This window comes from Vespa mandarinia, chromosome 8 (assembly GCF_050613455.1).
Source record: "Vespa mandarinia isolate Hongniang chromosome 8, ASM5061345v1, whole genome shotgun sequence".
Lineage (NCBI taxonomy): Eukaryota > Metazoa > Arthropoda > Insecta > Hymenoptera > Vespidae > Vespa > Vespa mandarinia.
Genome location: NC_140817.1, coordinates 4,224,209 through 4,245,191, shown reverse-complemented (window position 1 = coordinate 4,245,191; position 20,983 = coordinate 4,224,209). Strand labels below are relative to the sequence as shown.

The following is a 20,983-nucleotide window of genomic DNA, read 5'->3' as shown; positions in this document are numbered from 1 at the left end:
GATTAAAAAAAGAATGAAAAAACGTTGGTACACATCTGTGAGTCTTATATATGCTGTCTACCTCAAACATTAACTCTTTTCACTTTTCCATTTTTAAGTCCATTTACACGACGCAGAAAAACTGTACGTATTATACATATATAATAATTATAGAACGTTAGTTGACATTTCAAACAGTTTTATCAACGACGATTTGTCAACAAAAGTACATACTACTGTAAGTAGAAAACCATAATTCGGCACATCTGATTATTGCCACCTGTTTCTATTGAGCTTAGTAAATGCCAGTCTGATCACTGTCGGTATTTACTACTTCATAGCATTGGATCCTTTTGATTACATTTCTGACGTCGCTAAAATCAAATTTCTTGAATGAAGATTTACTATAAAATGGAAAAAACACGTATATTATTGGTATTCTTACACAGCTTTACAAAGCTGCATAATCATAATATAAAGATACTTTTTCTTTTATTTTTTGTTTTTTAATGATAGACATTTTAAATGAAAATTATCTGTTGTATTACGCAAGATCATTCCAGACAACGAAGTTTAATATAATATCATCTTAAGAAGCATATAACTGTACATTTGATACTTGTTGTATTACTTTATGACTCACTTCATTATACTATGTCTACCAGTATTTCTTATGGTATATCTCATTGCTTTCTACAAGCTTAAAAACAATCTATATCTTTTGTATTTTACATACATTATCTACAGATACATTGTGAAACTATATATCCAATTAATAAATAGAGTGATATGAAAATAATTGTATGACGAATAATTTTAAACAAATAGTTTTGTTTCTCTGTGTAAAGTCTTTTTATAAGGGCATAATTATTACAATACGTAATTTAAACGATTATGCTTCTTTAATCGTCAGATTGATTTTTTTATAGATATATTCCGATGTTATCGAACGTTTATCGAGGAACATATCGCGTTATATACATACGCGTATAATTCGAAAGTTCCTGTATGGATTAAATTAAATGATGATATTATCTAAAAGATTTAAAATTTGTTTAACTTACGTGATTACTGATTAGAAATGATATCCGCACTTTCCCAATTTTTTACATGATATTTTCAAATATCACAATAGATTACGAAGTTGCCGTATCTCTGCGCCCAGTGAAAGATACGATTGATCGGATACCCTTTACCGACGTCTGTAAACAATAAATTTAACAAGTATATATTGTTAAATTAAAATGTATACATTAGTGTAGAAGTGGATGGTTTGAGGTTTTCAAATCTTCCCTCACCTTCTTCTTCGAACCATTAAGAAAGTCTTTGTACATCTCAGAACGAAGATATCTCGAATAACTATCACTCTTCATGAGATGATAAACATGAGCCTGAGAGGAGAAATTTTTTTTTCTTCTTTTTTTTTTTTTATATGAAAAATAGAAACATATAATAAATATTATACAAAAATTATACCGCAGCGACATCGAAACACCAACGATCAGGTTTTTCCAAATTTTTTTTCGTTATTTCGAAGGACCTAGAATCGACGTTAATTGGACAGCTCGCATCTGGACCCAAAAATTCATTCCAAATTTCTTCAACCTTAACGTTAACATCTTTCTGCGAGAAGGTTTTCAATTCCTGTACGGTCTCCCAAAATCTGTACACAGCAGAAAAATCTCGTTTATCCGACATACATTCATTTTTGTAACGAAATACATGTATATAACATTTAGCATTGAAAATATAAGAGACGAATAACGCCATGTTAGATCCTTACTTGAGATTTTCACTGCTAAATTCTTTTTCCAAAAATCGTATAAATTGTTCTCTACCGACCGGATCCTGTAACAATTCCTGAAGGCCAAACGCCCATCTCTTCACTCTTCTCGTAGATACTTCTTTCCTATTCGAAAAAAAAAAAATATGCTTCAGCTTTTTATTCTATTTTATAATTATTTACAAAATAATGACAAAAGCTATTTACGCTATTTTCTCTTGCTCCCACATTTCCGGATTATCCGATATCCACGGATTTGTAAATTCAGGTTGAGTAAAAAATGGATCATACTCGGAATACTGTTCGAAGTATCCGATAAGACTGAAATTTGAAATTTAGATAAATTAACAGTGTTTTATGAACATTTTATGAACTTTATAATTAAAGGAATGAGATGTTACGCGGACATCGAACTTACGCTTCCGCAACTTTAGAAACTTTGATATTTCTCCTATCCAATCTATCCTTCAACATGTCAATTTCCTTTTGCAACGATTCTATCGTAAACGTTATGTAAGATTCCGAATGGGGAGAAATTCTTCCACCAGCGATCCCAAGTTTCAGATGTTTACTAGATCTCAAGTTTGGTTTTTGACTGCGACATGCTTTCTTGATATCGAGTTCTGTCGTATTTACACAGCCAGGCTGTAATCAGTGTCGTTGTGATAGGGTTTGTAAGATAAATTGAAAGAACATCGTTCAGTCGATGCTACAAGTTTTTTCTTTTATTTTTTTTTTTGTATTCCCCGAAAGAGAGAATAAAGCACACATTTTGAGTGAAAAAAAATTCTTGTAAAATCTTTTACCATCGGCCGATGCACGTCCCAAAAGGCTCTCTCTTGACTGTCCAATACTTTCCTTTCCAGTTTATCTCTCTTTTTATCGACTTTACTCTGTGCTTCCGCTTGCATAAAAATGAACTCCCACTTTCGAGAGAACATTTTCTGCAATCTAGCTAGATTCTCAGCTTCATAATCAGCCAATTCGAGACGCGTTTTATTTTGCATCGTTCTTTTGCACAGATAAACGGCTACGATTCGAAATATACGAACGTTATTTTATTTATTGTTTTATATAAACCTAAATAAAACAAAACATGTACAAATATAATTTAAGATTATATTTTATTACCGTAATCGGTATTCTCTGGTTCCCAAGAATTCGATGGCCAAAAATAAGGTGTTTGAAATCTATAGAATGTGTTATCGTTTTTAACGGTAAGACAATGATCATCAATGGGAAAGAAATAACCATGAGATGACATGAGATGTGCCACGTGAAGAGCCTCTATATATTAAAAAGTTATGAGATAATAATTAAAAATTTACTCGGTAATTAATTTGAAAAAGAAACATTGACTCTACATATACACATAGGTATGTTTATATATATCTATCTATCTATCTATATATATATATATATATATATATATATATATATATATATATATATACCTTGATCATCGATATCCATAGTTTTCATCATCCACGATATCAAATCGGAACCTAAAAATTCGCGTAAATATAAAAAATCATGCGAGTTAGAAATACAAATCTTCGTTCGATCATTCGACATCGATACTACCTGTGAAAACTGATGGAGTTTTTGTCATGAAACTTTTTACTGTTCTTACAGGGACACCTGTAGCTTCCTCCAACATTTTTTCCATTAGAGATTCCATCTGAAAGAACGTAGGTATACTTTTCCCCGTAGATACTTGATAATTTTCGGATGGCTGTTAAATATTTTTCTCGTACAACGACGTTTCGTGTTCAACGTGACAAATAAATTTCATTCATACGTGAACTCTCTTAACAGAGATATTGTACAAATCGATCAGTTAGAATGATAAAGATATCATGCGAGATACCTTTTTGTAGACGAGATAATTTGGCGTATCTTCAGCGCAACAGGCAGTGACACGATGCGTGGGTGTATTCTGTTTCTCAACATTCTCCTCGGTTCGATCATTCTCTTCCCTGTCGCCAGTTTGATCCGATGATTCTCTCGTATCATTATTCTCTATTGGCTTTCGGCGGGAGGCCGACTTTTCGGAGCTCATAGTTACCATATTATACGCTTTAAGATCGTAGCAGTATTTCACAATCTATATTACATTGAAAACTTTTAACACGATGAAAACGCAAAGAACATTTATTCTCAAATTATAAGGATAAACAAAAGAAAATTTATTGAAAATCTTCTTTTTTTTTTTTTTTTTTTTTACTTTTTTAATTTCTAACGATTCTCTATTATCGATACTAACGATTCGGGATGTAGAACAACAGTGTCCGTCGTTGATTCACCGCGCGCGCATTGCGGTCGTCGAAGGGCTCTTCTCGAGAAAGAGAAGAGAGAGGTTCAACTTTTCTTTTTTTCTTTTTTTATTCCCTTCTCCTCCCTATTCGACGTTAACCGTAGTTTGATAAAACGATATCGATCTTCTAATATGACGAATATTAAAACAACGTATCATCGTTTCTCTTGTAATCCTTGATTTCAACGATCTCATTTTCTCCATTCTCTCTCTCTCTCTCTCTCTCTGTTTTTTTGTTTTTTTAGCACTTCAATAATAAGATCCTGTTGGTTACGAGGTCACACATTATCGCGAATAATTATCGTAATTTTGTTATATAGAACAAGTAGATTTCACATCGCACGCGTTCTAAACACGCACATACATACACACGCTCACACACAAGAAACGTAAATCTCGAGTACCTACCAATATATAACTTTAATAAAACGACCTCTCGATATTTATTTTCCGAAGGACATTGGATCGCATAGGACGTGAATAAACAACGTGCGAGCGCAAACGCGTAGAAAAGGAATAAACACAAGGATGCACAAAATAGACAATTGACTAACTATGTGTGTGTGGATTGAAAGAGGAGGGAAAATTAAAGTAAGAGTATATAATGAGAGCACGGAGTAGTCGATTCTACGAACGTCAAAATCGAACTCCTACATACGTTGGCCTGGTGATCACGAGCACGGTGCTGCGCGTTCACTTTGCGACTGCGTGCTCTTCCTACAAACGACGACAACGAAGCAAAGCTGCTAACATGTAAATGTATAGAAAAAGAAACAGGGGATCCAAGTGGCACAAATATCGGCCCTTTACACTGTCCTCGGGCAATCATGTATCGATCACTTTTAAAAGGCCAAATCATTTTCGAAATCCTTCGAATTATTTCCGTTCTTTTTTAGATCATCCTCTGTTTTATTATCTTCGCTCTCTAATATAAAATTTTTTATATCAAACTCGACTAACTCTTATCAAATTATTTGTAATTTGACAAAATGAAAAGTCGCATATATATTTCAAAGGTCGCTAACAATGAATAGATAATATTAGATAATGAAAATAAAATATAAACGGCCCTGTGCCATTAAGTCGCCTTTATTTTTTTGCATCTTTGAATTCAATAAAATTCTTAAACTCAAATTTTCTTTCATTCCCTCTCTCTCTCTTTTTCTCTCTCTCTCTTTCTCTCTCTCTCTCTCTCTCTCTCTCTCTCTCTCTCTCTCTCTCTCGCTTTCATACATTATTTTATATATAATTCTGTTCTTTCATTTATTACTCCGTGCGGTACGATTTCCATTCTAACATTGTTAAATCTTTTATTTGTTATTTTTTTTTATTTCTTTAGCATATATCTCTCGCTCGCTCACGCTCTTTCTCTCTTTCTTTCTTTCTCTCTCTCTCTCTCTTTTTCTCTTAGTACATACATGTTATTAAATATAAACTTATTCTACATTCATACATACACGCACGCACACGCACACACATATAATAAAAGTAAATACAGAAACCAATGATTAACAATATTGTTCCCAATCGTTTCTTCGAAACGTATTTGTTAAAGCGTTATTCGGAACATTTGCGAACGGACAATAGACATTCCACGAAATTTTTTCTTTCAAAAATATATATACACATATTGTATTTTGAATAATAAATTGTGATCAAAAAGGGACAGATCATTCCACTATTGTATTGTTTCCACTAATCTTTGTATCTGCCTGGTGCGAGATTCATCACAGACATCATAACAAGAGATAGAACTTAAATCTTAGAAATATCGATGCCAACGAATCATTCTATTGTAAACTCATTTTCATTTGTACAATCTCAATCACCTGCTGAACTTGACATTTGCATATATTTATATGTATATATATACATATATATATGTATATGCGCATATATATACATACATACACATGCATCCACTATTTCAATAAATACATAACAATGGATACAAGATATATAATTTTAAAGCAAATGTTTTTATATAGTGATGTTATGCAATATTGCATGGATTTTCGATATCGTCAGCAAAGTAAAAGAATGTAAAGAAAAATAAAATTGTCGAATATATTCAATAAAATCGTAATAAAAATCTTCGCTTTAGAAAAAATTGTTTAAACATTTTTTTTAAAAACATCCATTGATATCGCGACAATCATATTATTGTTGTAAAATCATCGATCGAATCATCAAAATTTCATTTTAGCATAGAATGCACTATTAATATTAAAAAGTAAGAAAGTGTTTATAAATGTGAAATTATAATCTAATCTTACGGAAAGGCCAAGTTTATATCTCTTGATCTAAATCTTGATCCATACATACACTTATCCAATAGATACAAGAGCGTGTTATTTTTCATTAGATCTTTACTTATATACAATAAAACGTATTATGTCAAAGTTAAGATCTTTTTAAAGATAATAAATAAAAATTTTAAGATTTTTAAGCACAATAATATAATAAATTTTTTTTTTAACAATATCCTTCATTAACCTTCATTCCCCTTATAAAAAATTTGACTCGAGTTTTTTTTGTCGATACATTTTCTCCGTTGCACGGAATATATATATATGTGTGTGTCCATAATATATTTATATATACACACACATATACATACATGACACATGCAAACGTTCATTCATGCATATTCACTTACTTACATACATACATACGTACATACATACATACATACATATTGCGTACATGTTTTTCGTGTAATTCCGGATGACTTTCAGTCAGTTACTTTCCGAATTGCACTTTTCGTCGTTATCACCTATAAATGATCTTTTTTTTTACTTTTATTTTTGTTTTCCTTTTTTTTTACTTTTAAGAGTTTAATTTAAACAACAATACACATTTAGTACATTTATTTAAGTAGTAATTAAAGTCGTCCGCACTGTCTTTTTAACGGTTCGTGAACATCGTAAAATATGTTTAAACACGACATGAACACAGCGATCGGACATTTAAGTTTAAGTTGCGATTTAGAATGGACCGACTTGTCTTTAAGACTAGATATGATCGTCCATTATCATATACATACTCTGTTGCTCTACGTTGAAAATACGCAGGCGGAAATACGAACAACATGTGCACTGCACCCTACTTGTTCGTTCATCTATTAAATCTTTCTTTTTCCTTTTCTTTCTTATAAACGTTCCAACTAAAGATTAGTAAAAATAAGTGTTGCGTGAACATCATTGAGCAACAAAATGTACAGTCCGTTCTCCATTTTTTTTTTCAACCAACATTTACAATTTTTTCACTATTATAAATTCTTTTAGATGAATATCGCTACCGCAATGTTGTGACCTGCACTTCCTTTTTATCTGGTTAATCCTTTAACCGTTTTTTATTTTGGTCGCGTATGGACATTAAATACATATATATATATTTTTTATCTTTTTTCTTTTTTTTTTTCCCTTAAATTCGCCAGTTGACATAACGACGATACTTTGGCTCGAGCTGTTTCTTCGTTTCCTCGAGTTCATTTATCTCATCGTCGTCATCGTCGTCGTCGTAAATTGTCTCTTTGTCCTCGTTCTCTTCCTCGTCCTCGTCCTCGTCCTCTTCATCTTCATCCTCCTCTTTGTCCTCTGTGTGGTCCACTTTACTTGGGACTACAATTAATAACAAATTAACATTGACTTTACGAAATACCACAAATCAATCACAAGATATCTATGTATACTACTCGCGTTGAATCTTTTTTTTTTTTTTTTTTTTTTTTTTTTGACTTAATTAATTTAATTAATTTAAATTTCTTCTCTAACGAGGACCGGATTATCTGATACAGTAAAGTAAATAAATATTTCACATAATTAATATACAACGACGTATTAACATTAAATTCAGTTGATTTTTTATTAAAGCTTAATTTTTTCTATTCACCAGATAAACAAAGAACATAGAAATTAATAAAATATTTATTGTTAATTGTAAAAACCAAAAAGAAAAATCATTGTGATGCAATTATAATTGCATGTGAGTTGAAAGCATAGAATGTAGTTTTAAGGAGTAAAAACACTCGATCATTATTCACTATTATGAAAAAGAAATGCATAATGTTTTATTTTTACTTTACTGTACCAACGATATGATTTTTCTATTAGCTTCGTATAATTTAGTAAATGAAAAAAAAGTTCTGCTAGGTTTTCATTAATGAAGGATATGTCTGATAAATGATATAAATGAAATGAATGATAATGAGGGCCATATTTCCCTTTGTGAAAATAATATATGCGCTCTCGATTAGTTAGGCAAAGACATTACTGTACGGTATAAGCGTGGCATAATAAAGGATTAATTTGAAATTACAAAAAAAATAAGCAAGTATAGTAGTCTTGAAAACGAACGTAGAAAATGATGGAACGCCAGCCAACCCAATTTTCCTCTGGCACAACAGCATATATATCGAGGCACTATTAAAAGAGCAATTGATTCCATATGTTCCATCAAAATGTATTTAAATGCAGCAATGAATTGGTCCATCGACGACACACACATTTTGCAGAAATAAAAACATGACTTGCGTATATGATGAATTGCAGCCTAATCAATCGTTGAGTTGCAAAGAAATAAGTATGATGAAGGCATGTTATGCACCGAGTTATTAAATTTTTCATATATATATATATATATATATATATATATATATGAAAAATTTATATATATATATATATTGCAGAGCGCTACATGTATGCATTAGATGTATCGAATCTTTTTTTATCTGCCTTCATGAATGCAAATAACACCGCTTTGTATATGATTTATGCATAATTAAAGATTTATGAAAAATCATAAAAATATATTGTAAATAATGTCAAAGCTGCAGACAATAATTGATTTGTTATCGACGATATCAAAACTTGCAAAATATTTGTTTCATTTTCATTTGTGCGATGCATTAACGTTAGTATCCACAAGTTAAAGAATAATTCATACAAATGAAAATGCATTGAAAAGCGATTTTACCCCTTAAAACTTTGATATGAATACAAAATTAATCAACTGCATTTATCTTATCTTTATCTTCGATTTTATTCAAATAGAATTATACCGAAATAAAAAATGCACCGAAAAAAATATCGTTAAGATAGACGTGTATATCTCGTTTCCAATTTTTTTTTTTTTTTTTTTTTTTATTTAATATTTATTTTCAAAGAAAATATTCAAATTGCTTGTTTGAAAATATTATTCCGCCAACATGTATAACTTACCTTGTAACATGAAAAACTACAGGCGGTTCAGCAACTATCCTATCATCTTCTTCAGAATTTGTTCCAACCGCCGCATTATTCGTGATTTCTATTCCACCTATCGAGCACGTAGACGTAACCACTGCGCATTTTACCATTTCAAGATACGAATAATTTACTTCTTTTACAGTATCATTATTTCTCGTTTGTATATGTTCAATGATATCAGATTTGAAATCTGTGAGATCATTAATGCGCTTACGGGGACATTCAGCGTTGTCATCAACATTGCACGATGTTTTCTTCGGGATTTCGCTTTTAACAGTATCGTCTGTGTTAGGATTAATTTTAACACATACCAATGAACATTCAGATTCAATTCCGGAATCAACGCTTTCCTGGAAACTCTCTTTATGTTGCGGCTGAACGACCTCTGGAATGTTATCTTCTGAAGTTGACAAATTGGATTCCTCGATTCCTGAATCTTGACTATTCCTATGAATATTTTCTGGCTTTTTAATAAGTAAAGTTGTAGACGAATGAGATGTCTGAGGTAGATCGAAAAATGAAGTTTCTGTTTCTACTGCATTCTGTTGCCATGCGTCAGAAACTATATTAGGTAAATGTGTTTCTTCTTTAACAGAGTTTCCATCGTTAGATATATCAGTAATACAAAATATAAGATCTTCAGAGTCTGATTTTTCAAAATCTTGAAGAGTTTTTTTAACAGAGGCAGAAACATTTTCTCTTATCTGTGGTAATATTACAGTTGGAAGTATAGTAAAGTCAGATTCCTTACCAGAAGGCTTCTTTATATTATTTTCTATATAATTGTTAACTTTAACATCTTTAGATACAATTGGACATGCATCAATATTATTTGGTTTGGATAACAATGTCTCTTCTGTAATAAGATCATTTAATGTATCCTCTTTCCATAAAGCAACTGCAGCCTCGTCCGTGCATATATTAGCAGTTGGATGTATCTGTGCATTAACATTATTAAAATCATCAACATTATCTTTAGAAGTAAGACTTAACTCTGATATACATGATTTTATTTTACTATTTACAGTTGTACTCTTTGAATGTGGATCTATATCCACATGGCAAGTATTTGCTCCTACATCCTGACTTAAAGCATCGTTTAAGTCGACCCATCTTTCATTTTCTTTGTTAATATTAACACTACATATTTTGGTAACTTCATTATTAAAATTTTTCTTTTTTTCTACATTAATTTCTAACATATCATGATTTATCATTGAAATATCATTTACACCATGGTTATAATCATCCACATGCATATTTGATGCTACTTCGTCATTCTTACAACAAGTATTAAGAAGCAAAGAATCTGCAACATCTTTTTCAGAAGTAGTCTGCAAATTTACTGGATCATCGAGCATACTTACAATATTTACATTATCTATGACTCTTATATCACATGTCACGTTACAAGATGAAGATATTTCATCACTAGTCAAATTAATACTGTCAGTCGAACTTCTATCACAAACTTTTTCTATCTTTACAGAATCTATGTTCCCCAATTCATATCCTATGGTTTCTTTCTCAATAATATTTTCACTTACTTCTAAAACAGAGTATTCAGGTATATCCTTTAACTTAGGTATACATACAGTCATCTTGCTCTCTGGAACATTTATCGATGAAGCACTATTTACAGTTTTAGAGCAAGCTTTTACTACCACGGTTGAGGTAACACTATTTTCTTCTGCTATTAAATCTCTGCTAGCATGCCCGTCATCTTTTAATTGGACAATATCAGGTAACGTTTGAATATTTAAACTAGATACACTAGTTTCCTTTTCTTTATCGCTACTAAAGTTTCTACTATCGTAATTGGATGATTCTACATTATAATGTAATGATTTTTCTTTAAAATCTTTTTCTTTCATTTTTCCTTCGTTATATCCCTGATGTGCATGTTTTATTTGATTGGAGCACTTTTTGGATGACTGTTGTTCTGAGGCATTCGTATTGGTATCCGTTTTAAATGAAGCAAACATACTTGTTAATGTTTGTATACTTGGTAATTGTGTGACATTTAATGACTTTAATGATTTACTTTTAGAAGATAAAGATACAATGTCTGCAAATGTTCCAGAAGTATTAGTTTTACAGTTTGCTTTCCCGTCTTTGAAATACTGATGAAATTTATCACCAAATGCTAACACGCTATTTACACTACCTTGCAATAAATTTCTAAAATCTGTTTGGCTAATATTGGATGATTCTGAAAAAAAATTTCCTTTATGTTGAAATAAACTGGGAAGCTTTTCTAAACCGGAAGTGTGCTTCTGAACTGGAGTACCTTTATTTCCTGATAGCGGAATTTGTGATTTTGCAGACAGTATATCTTCTACCGATTCCTGTATATTTGGTTCTTCTTTATTTAAATTTATAAGATCACCTGATTCAATATTATCTTTCAAATCAATCTGTGCATCTTTTATAATTTCACTTTTACAATTATCAGTTTTCTTAAATATTAATGCAGAAGTATCTTTCGTTTCTTCTTTTAGAGCTTCACTTTGATTGTCTTTAGAATCTTCCTTATGTTCGACAGTATAAACATTTAAGTTATCTTGAGTATTAACTTCGCTAGTATTCTTACTAGCAGTGAAACATTCATTTGTACTCTGTTCATTTGTATTATCAGATATATTCAATGGTTGTATACTATCATGTTTATTAACATTAATTGGAGTCGTGCTAATTTCACTATTTATTGCAATTTGTGCACCTTGTTTCTTTTCGTTATTTGTTTCTGTCTCTGATTTAAATATATTATCTGAATCATCCGAATCCACAGACTCTACTGAATCGACTTTGAAGTTAAAGCCGATGGTAACATTGGATTTAGATGAAGCGAAAACAGACTTAGGTGTAGATGTACAATTTGATGATTCAACGAGTGACACACGAAACCTAGATGTTCCACTTGTGGAAGGAAAGAAACACGTGGACATTGGTCCTAGCGATGTTGGAGTTACAGGAGATGAAGATGCTGAGGAATCTGTGGAACGTAACGATGCTTCTGAAACTCGAGACACAACAAATCGACTTCTAGAAGGACTCGGTATTGGACTTGCGACAGGCGAGGGGATAGGACTAGGAGCCGGGGAACGGAGGCGACCCCCACTAGTACGTTTCGGTTCAAGCGTCGATCGCCCGGTATCCTCGATGGTTACTGAAGTCATGGGTGATGAAGGACATGGCAGTGTCTGACAAGTAAGCGAGATCTTACGGTTACTCGCGTTAAAGGATCTGCTATGATGTCTTGGACTTTCTGAATCCCCTATATTCTCATTCATCTGTTGATTTTCTTTATTGCGTGCACAATAACTTCTAATTTCTGCCACAACGTCCATATATTGATGTAAAGTTCCATCCTAAAATTATTGTGAAAAAATATTTATATAAATTATTAAAACAAAAAAAAAATGCCTTCGAACGTAAAAATACATACTATTTTAATCCGAGGCTTGTCATCTAGATCCAATTGTATAACACTCCTGTTTTTCTGCATAGCTGCACTAAGAGCTTTCATTCCTGTCATCTGTATACTATTATCTCGCAAATCTATCCTCTGTGGAAGTATATATATATATACTTATATTACACATATAAAACTAAATAATATTCAACTAAATATAACATAAAAATATAGTATCGAAAAAATTATTATCAAATATTATTTCCAATTAATTACATGTTACATACCTGTAAAACTTGATTATTTTCAATTACATCAGATAAAGCAATTATTCCATTACATGTCAGATCTGTGGATTGCATTCCCAATTGTAAAAGAATACGATTTTGTTTAAGGGAATCCTTCACAGTGATTAACATTTCACTGGTTAACATATTCTGTCCAATGTTTAATGTTTCCAGTGTCCTTGATAATGACTGAGTATAAAGAAAACATTTTTTTATCCAAAATAATACATGGAGATATGACTCAAATTAGTTTAAAAAAACAATACAAGTTACTATTAATACTTTTGATCACACACATACAGAGAGAGGGTGAAACAGCAGACAGACAGACACACACACACACACAGACAGGCGCGCGCACTCACACGCACCATACACAATGTATATGTAATAATATTCTTCAAACGTATATTTAAAAATAATTAAATATATTAAATTACTCACAATAATGCGAGAGAAGTACGGAGATGATTTTTTAGTAAGGCGATTATTCCATAATATAAGTATACTCAATCCTTTGCCATCTTTATCTTCATGAACTTGATTAATAAGTCCTTCTAATAGATCCTGCACACCATTATCTTGAATGTTATTATTACTAAAAGGAAAAACATACATGTTATATTTTTACACTATTTGAGTAATTCATTTTATACAATTTTGCATAATTTTTCAATTTTATCTACCTAATATCAAGTAATTGTAAGTGATTATTGAGCCTTAATAAAGATCCAAGCTGTATAGCATCGTATAAATCGAGTCCATTATCAGCTAAGTAAAGTTCTCTTATCCCTGTATTCATTTTCAGAGCTGTAACTGTTATGATAAAAAAATAATTATCTCCATTAATTAAAAGTTTTATATTTTTTATTGCAAAAACTTTATTTTTATCATTTTCTATTACATATGGATGATTAAATGTTTACTATGAATAAAGACTGTTAAGCATGAGAAAAAGCAATTGTACTGAACAATGTTAGAACAGCAAATATAATTAATTAGTAATTACATTTATACAAATATAAAATGAACAATTTTCTATGTGATTGCACTTATAAAAATGAAAGTGCATTCAACATCAATACATGAAATACCACCTTGCAGAAAAAGGTTTTATAATCAGAGTTTTGTATTCAATTAATATAAAATAATATAAAATAAATATTTTATATTTTGCATAAATTTCATTTACTTTTTTAATATAAAAATAAAAATAATATAGAAGATTTTTATACATTTTTTGTATATTGAAATGATATGTGGACCATACAAAAGGCACAAAGAAAAAATGTACCTTATAAAAATTTATCTTATATAATAACAATATGTGATGTATTTTTGTTAGGATTAGAACCCAATCACCTTATAATTTTTATCTGCAAAATAACAGAAATAATAAATTGTGCAATATAATAAATACCTAGTATGACGATAGGTCTTCCTGATAGTCCACAATTTTCTAATTTAAGGACATGTAGATGGTAGACTAATCGTATTGCGCGGCTCAAAATATTCATGTACTGTTCATTAAGCATTACATCCTTAGCTTCAAGCTGTTCTAAACATTGGGTCTAGACAAATAATGATTTCATTAATTAAACACGGAATAATGTATGAAAAAAAAATTAATCATACAACTTCGCAATAATATTTGTAGGTGAAAATATTTTTTGCTATTCATCTATTACTAAATTTATGGTAATAACAAAACTACATGTATATGCAATTAGAAACTACAAAAAAAATGTTGAAATATACATAATCATATCAACCTTTTTAATCATATGTGAACATGCTTGCCAACCACGAGCACCAATATCTGAATTAGATGAAATGTTCAAATGTTTTGCAGACTCATAATATTCTAGCATATCAAATAATATTACAGAACTCTGTAATGAAAATTTAGAATTAATAATATACAGTATGTCTTTATAAAATACTTGGTAATAAAACTTAGAGAGAGAGAGAGAGAGAGAGAGAGAGAGAGAGAGAGAGAGAGAGAGAGAGAGAGAGAGAGAGAACTTGTGGATACCTCATCGTTTAAAGATGTAGCTTCCAAGTCAATTTTATTAAATTGAATTCTTTTAAGAATTTCTTCTAATGTTTCTGAATGATTCAGATCCAAGTTTACTCCTTTTAAATTAAATTCATTATTATATTCTTCAGACAAATCCCAACTCTATTTTAAAAAGTTCAAAATTAATTGTAATTATAAACAAAGGCTACTTAAAGGACATAAATATATCATCATTAAATGTCTTTATTTTTTAATATGATAAAAAAATAATAATTAATATTTATAAATATAGATATTGTTATATATCTAGTTTATATCAAATAATTACATTATATAATAGAATATTTTTAAATATGAAGAAATATTTATATTTAATTAATTTTTATTAGATATTGTTTCTTCGTTGTTGATAATATAACAAAGCTGTTGACACTATAAACTAGCTATACCTCTAATTGAGCTAAAACTTTTTCCAATGGCTCAGTGTTGTGCCGTTTGCAGGATTCCTTATACGCTGTGATCAAGTCCTCACGATTCACATTTTCAGCTGTGAACAAGTATTGATATTATGTTGAAACTAAAAAAAGTATTAAATAAGAACATGAGTATTTGACTTAAAAACACTTTTTATCATTAAACATAAAGAACAAATAAACAAATACAATATGTGGTTGCACATATATAAAATTTAATAATATTTTTTTATATTAAGAATCGTATTTCAAATTCAATTATATAAACTCCATCATATAATCAACTTACCATACTTATGATAGTATCTATGAATAGTCATATATAGATCTATATATTTACATCATTAAAAATTATTTTTATTAAATGAAGTTAACTAATAAAATGATCATAAAATCGTACTTCTTATAGTATTATGTCATCTGAATTAGATATATAAATTATAAATATAATCTTAAATACTACGAAAATACTTATTGCATTTGATATTGCAATATATGGCAACTTTGTATAACTTGAACTCCTTCTAGATCAAATTTAAATGTACTTAACTAAGTATAATAGACATACTTTAACTCTGCATCAAACTTATAATTAGTACATCGTTCAGATTGTGAAATCCTAAACATCCTTCTCTTGGCACAGTCTATAAAAAAAGTCTGATAGCTTAGTGACAAAGCATAAATATATAACCAAAGAGGTAATTAAGAACTACATAAAAAAAAAAATTAATAAATATACATAATTAATAATAATAAGTATTTTTTTTATTATGTAATATAGGAATTTTATCTTTTTAAAAAATTTAAGTATTATAGTTCATTACGCATAAAATATAATTTTTAATTGTAAATAAAACTTCAATTCAACGATCAACAATAAATGATTAATTAAACAATATTTATTAAACTTATTTCTTATTTTTCATTTTATGTAAGTATTAATACAACACATAGTAACTTGCACGATTTTTGGGAAAGATACATAGTTTTTAATATATGAATTTTACAAGATACAATCACAATTCAATCTTAATTACTTCATTGTTTCAATATATAAAATTAATTTTGTTTTCTAATACTACAATTAGTAATCGTTATATATTATATATAATTTATTTTGATATATTTAAATCATTATTGTTTATAGTCAGTAGTTCTTACAACTTTTTTGTAACAATAATAGATGGATGGATGGATGAACGGACAGAAAAGAAACTATTGCATTAAATATATAATTTCTAAGAATCATAATATTAAATAATAACATATAATAAAATGATTGATGATTTAATTTCATAGTACAATATTAAATTGTAGTAATATTTAATAATTAAGTTAAAAATTGTAAGTAGAAAAGAGATGAAACAAATTCTATTATAATATCACATAAATTTTATCAGTTATATCATACAAAATGATTGTCATCTTCAACTATATTAATTAACAAAACAAATAAGAGATAAGACAATTGTCTCAATTTTTTATATGAAAATTGGATCAATACAATAACATACTCATTGAAGAAATCATTATGAAGACAATTTCACATAATGAACATAAATAAAAAAAAACAATTAATACTTACTGACTCTTTAATTCAAGATAAATATTATTCTGCTAAGAAATAATAATAAAAAAATGAATATAAATAAGAGAGAATAAATGATTGTCCTCACCGTGTCTCCAAGGATTAGGCGGCTCCAAATATCCCGTAACCAAATTGATGTCATTTGTTGGGAAACTCACTCGTCGGGGAGGCCATTTCTTCGTATATGCTAAAGCGCTCCGTATTTGTCTACCATCAATCCATATGTATGGGGATTTCGGAACATTGCCTGTACCAAATCGTGGCCTTCTACCAGTGTATGTTGTCGTAGTAGTCGTTGCCTTCGTCTCCGCCGTCGTCTCCGTCGTCCTCTTTGTCGTTCCCGTAGTCGTCGTTGATAGAGGCACATTAGGTTTGTCCTCAGTGTTCAAGGTCGTAAGCGAATTCTCGCAAATACGCGTACCCGAATCCGCTCCTTCGCTCATACTTCAAAAAGTCTCTAACATATTTTTTCGATCGAAATTACACTTTATGCACAAAACACACACCGTTAGCGATCCTTTACTCACTTACAAATGCCCGAGGACTTGTCAACTTACGTTACAGAAGACGAATACTAACTGCTCGCATTGAAATCGCCATCTTTGTTGCCATTTAGCAAGTCGACAACCATAGAAATTTTACTTACCCCGAGTATATGCGAACGAACTATCTATTCTGAAGTTCGCGCGCCATCGAACTATCGAATTTCTCTCTTTTCTTTATAATCATTTTAAACTGACCAATAGTATTGTTGATGATAGAAAAACGACAAATAGTGATTGGAGGAAATTCAATCAATATTTTGACGATTCAAAGTTTACGAAAAAAAATAAATTCATATTTTTTATGTATATATATACATATATATTAATTAAAGATTATGTAAATATATAATAAATGTATGTATTACTTTGAATTGATGAAGACACTATATTTTTAAAGAAGTCACCTCATTGATGCTTCCTTTCTATTAGATACAGTGATTGGTTAAGTACATTGATTTATCTATACTATAGATATCGATCAAACTATACTTAAAAAAAAACAAAAATTTAGTCAATGACATCATACGAATATTCTTTACGTCATTTCATTTCTTGCATTGAAGTGTGAAGTGATTCTTAGTGGCAGCGTCTATTTGAAATATGTCTATATAAGGTATAGCAAACTATACTTAATAAAATTTGTTAAAAATTGACTTATTTTAAATTTATTATGAAAATATTCTTAATAGAGTATATCCTTTGTTATATGTTTTGTAAATATTTCCTTTGTTTCTATGGATAAAAGTTTAAAATTTGTATAATCTTATAATTTATAGATTCTCTGTGGTGCACATTACGAATATAACTTCAACATTTAATTATATAAAAAAAAATGGAGACTATTATACAACAAAAAGTAATTGAAGTTGCAAATACTGTTGAAAAACAATTGGATGCAGAATTAGAGAGGCTGGATAATTTAGATATTAATGATATCGAGAAACTAAGAGAAAATCGTTTGCAAGAACTTAAAAAATTACAGAAACAGAAACAAGACTGGCTTTCTTTGGTACTTGTAACATTGACAAGAACTATTTTGTTTTTTCTTCATTATATTAATAATATATTTCTAATTTGTATATATTTTAGGGTCATGGAGAATATACAGAAATACCAGATGAAAAAGAATTCTTTGAAATTTCCAAGAAATCTCAGAATATTGTTTGCTTATTCTATAAAGATGATTCGCCAAGATGTAAAATTGTAGACTATCATTTCAAGATATTAGCTAATAAGCATTTGGAAGCAAAATTTTGTAAATTGAATGTTGAACGTTGTCCATTTCTTACCGGTAAATTAAAACATTTTGAAAATTATAAATATTCCTATTATTTTATTTCAGAGGCAAAGTTAATAACTATATATACTTTCAGAACGTTTGCGCATAAAAATCATTCCTACAATAGCACTTATAGTAAATGGGAAAACAAAAGACTACATTGTTGGTTTTACTCAATTGGGTAATTGTGATGATTTTTCTACTGAAACATTAGAAGTTCGAATTGCTCAATCTAATGCTATTAGTTGTAATGATGATTTTATACATTCTTCTAACAATACTAAAAAGCCATGGTTATCTCATATAGTAAAACCTAAAACTATTAAAGGACATGAATCTGATGATTCTGATGATGATTAAACATATGATCACTATTAATACATATATTTTTATTTACATTAATAGTTTTAAAGTTTATATTTTTTAAATGCTTATTGTATGCTATAATAAAAATTGTTTGATTATTTTCAATCGAAATCTTAAATAAAAATATTTGATGTGTCATCTGTATTTCATATATCTTATGGTATAAAAAATGTATCTTCATTTATGATATATTTAATACTTTATTAATATTACTATTTGGTAATAACTATATATATTAATCTGCAATTAAAATTTTAATATGCCACATTAACATAGCATATTATTTCTAAGATTATATGAAGTATAATATATATATATATATATATATATATATATATATATATCTTAATTAATTATATAGGACGATCAAAAGTTATAGATATTAGAATTTATATAAAATATTTCTTTTTTATAATGAATGTTAAGGAAATGACTGGAATTTTTAATCAAATGTAATTACTTTTATGAAATAATTCATGGCACACATTTAATGGTGTATGCATTTCCGTGTTGCACTTAATACAATAAGCACATAAGCATTTTAAGTACATACTTAAATTTAATTTAATAATTTATATATATTTTTACTTCATTATATAAATAAAGCAAGAATGTAGGATAATGCATGAAATATATTATGCACATATGATATACAGAGAACTACTTTGAAGAGGAAGAGAAGATATTAATTAAACAAAGTGCACAATTTTATAAAAAATAAGATTATAATGAATTTAAATGTCTTTTTTAACTATCTATATATGAAATCTTTTTTATAATAAATTTAATAAAAAATATTTTTGTTCAATCAAAAATTAATTTTACTCAGATATTTATAAGTAATTTTGATATTACAAAATCTATGATTATATATATAGATATATATGTGTGTGTGTGTGTATGTGTATACATATAATTAGAGATAATTATGTGTTATAATAATATATATATATATATAAACACACATATCACACATATATGCATATGTAACAACTGCACATATAACACGAATGAAAAAAAAGAACTAAACCAAAAGCAATAAGGTATATTTTATAGAATAAAGACTTAACAATTACACTTATCTATATCTTATGCAATATTGATCACAATTATGATACTTATAGATATTTTGTACAGTCACACTGTTAGTAATTTATCTGTTTTATCATTATAAATATAATAGTATTAACTTCTTAAGAAACATAAACAGTACTTAGTTTTGAAAAATTTTAATAATCTACTAACATAGATCGAAATACATCTGCTCAAAATTTCAAAGTATACATCAGATGTATGTAACATACTATTACATTAGATTTTTTTTCAATTAATATGAATCAGTGATATACATGGATAAGAACGTCAGTGTCTTTTAGCGTAAATAATTATTTATTCATGATGTACTGCAAAATTTTTATATATAATTGTATCATACAATTTGCACAATTATCATATTAATTGATTCACAAAAATCTTAAATATCACTTTGGGAACTATTAATCATTGTAATATAACATGTTCAATATAAAAGTATCACTTTTAATAATTGGATGAATATAAATTGAAATTCAATAAATGATGAATTTAGTATTTATATAGTATGTCATTATATGAATACTTGAAAATATATATATTTTTGTAATATATATATATGTATACTATAAAGCTTTAAAATTTTTTGA

At 28.9% G+C, this 20,983-nt stretch overlaps 3 protein-coding genes across 4 annotated transcripts; 1 reads left to right on the top strand and 2 right to left on the bottom strand.

The window, feature by feature from the left end:
• Positions 1 to 60: 60 nt before the first annotated feature.
• Positions 61 to 7,506, bottom strand: RSG7 (regulator of G-protein signaling 7). Of its 2 annotated transcripts, none has more exons than XM_035886926.2 (13): positions 4,029 to 7,506; positions 3,633 to 3,869; positions 3,347 to 3,443; positions 3,217 to 3,267; positions 2,894 to 3,049; positions 2,569 to 2,792; positions 2,181 to 2,407; positions 1,970 to 2,083; positions 1,763 to 1,888; positions 1,456 to 1,642; positions 1,278 to 1,370; positions 1,044 to 1,181; positions 61 to 383 (listed from the first exon to the last, which is right to left on the bottom strand). In XM_035886926.2, exons 2-12 carry the CDS (start codon positions 3,831 to 3,833, stop codon positions 1,116 to 1,118), a joined length of 1,542 nt encoding a protein of 513 aa, XP_035742819.1. In that variant the 5' UTR covers positions 3,834 to 3,869; positions 4,029 to 7,506; the 3' UTR covers positions 61 to 383; positions 1,044 to 1,115. The 2 variants fall into 2 exon arrangements, with proteins under 2 accessions (XP_035742819.1, XP_035742800.1); XM_035886907.2 differs by having other exon boundaries at positions 61 to 353.
• Positions 7,507 to 7,558: 52 nt separating this feature from the next.
• Positions 7,559 to 17,763, bottom strand: LOC118450856 (uncharacterized). The gene is made up of 12 exons (XM_035886861.2): positions 17,669 to 17,763; positions 17,200 to 17,568; positions 15,500 to 15,597; positions 15,066 to 15,212; positions 14,803 to 14,922; positions 14,451 to 14,601; positions 13,717 to 13,846; positions 13,475 to 13,628; positions 13,031 to 13,219; positions 12,777 to 12,896; positions 9,302 to 12,699; positions 7,559 to 7,702 (listed from the first exon to the last, which is right to left on the bottom strand). The coding sequence occupies exons 2-12, from the start codon at positions 17,552 to 17,554 to the stop codon at positions 7,693 to 7,695; spliced, it is 4,872 nt and encodes a 1,623-aa protein (XP_035742754.2). The 5' UTR covers positions 17,555 to 17,568; positions 17,669 to 17,763; the 3' UTR covers positions 7,559 to 7,692.
• A 336-nt stretch (positions 17,764 to 18,099) lies between these two features.
• On the top strand, positions 18,100 to 19,449 carry LOC118450933 (phosducin-like protein 3). The gene is made up of 4 exons (XM_035886949.2): positions 18,100 to 18,269; positions 18,433 to 18,665; positions 18,746 to 18,947; positions 19,030 to 19,449. Exons 2-4 carry the CDS (start codon positions 18,489 to 18,491, stop codon positions 19,293 to 19,295), a joined length of 645 nt encoding a protein of 214 aa, XP_035742842.1. The 5' UTR covers positions 18,100 to 18,269; positions 18,433 to 18,488; the 3' UTR covers positions 19,296 to 19,449.
• The last annotated feature ends 1,534 nt before the right edge of the window (positions 19,450 to 20,983 follow it).

Bases quoted from the DNA above. Each gene is read 5' to 3' on its own strand.
- LOC118450856 (XM_035886861.2), bottom strand. From the start codon at position 17,554: ATGAGCGAAGGAGCGGATTCGGGTACGCGTATTTGCGAGAATTCGCTT. The intron at 15,598-17,199 runs GTGAGGACAATC...ACTTGTTCACAG, and splicing joins GCCTAATCCTTGGAGACACG to CTGAAAATGTGAATCGTGAG. The intron at 14,602-14,802 runs GTTGATATGATT...TTATTTGTCTAG, and splicing joins GTTCACATATGATTAAAAAG to ACCCAATGTTTAGAACAGCT.
- RSG7 (XM_035886926.2), bottom strand. From the start codon at position 3,833: ATGGTAACTATGAGCTCCGAAAAGTCGGCCTCCCGCCGAAAGCCAATA. The intron at 1,889-1,969 runs GTAAATAGCTTT...TTTTTCGAATAG, and splicing joins TGGGAGCAAGAGAAAATAGC to GAAAGAAGTATCTACGAGAA. The intron at 1,182-1,277 runs GTGAGGGAAGAT...TATTGTTTACAG, and splicing joins TTAATGGTTCGAAGAAGAAG to ACGTCGGTAAAGGGTATCCG.
- LOC118450933 (XM_035886949.2), top strand. From the start codon at position 18,489: ATGGAGACTATTATACAACAAAAAGTAATTGAAGTTGCAAATACTGTT. The intron at 18,666-18,745 runs GTACTTGTAACA...TATATATTTTAG, and splicing joins AACAAGACTGGCTTTCTTTG to GGTCATGGAGAATATACAGA. The intron at 18,948-19,029 runs GTAAATTAAAAC...ATATACTTTCAG, and splicing joins ACGTTGTCCATTTCTTACCG to AACGTTTGCGCATAAAAATC.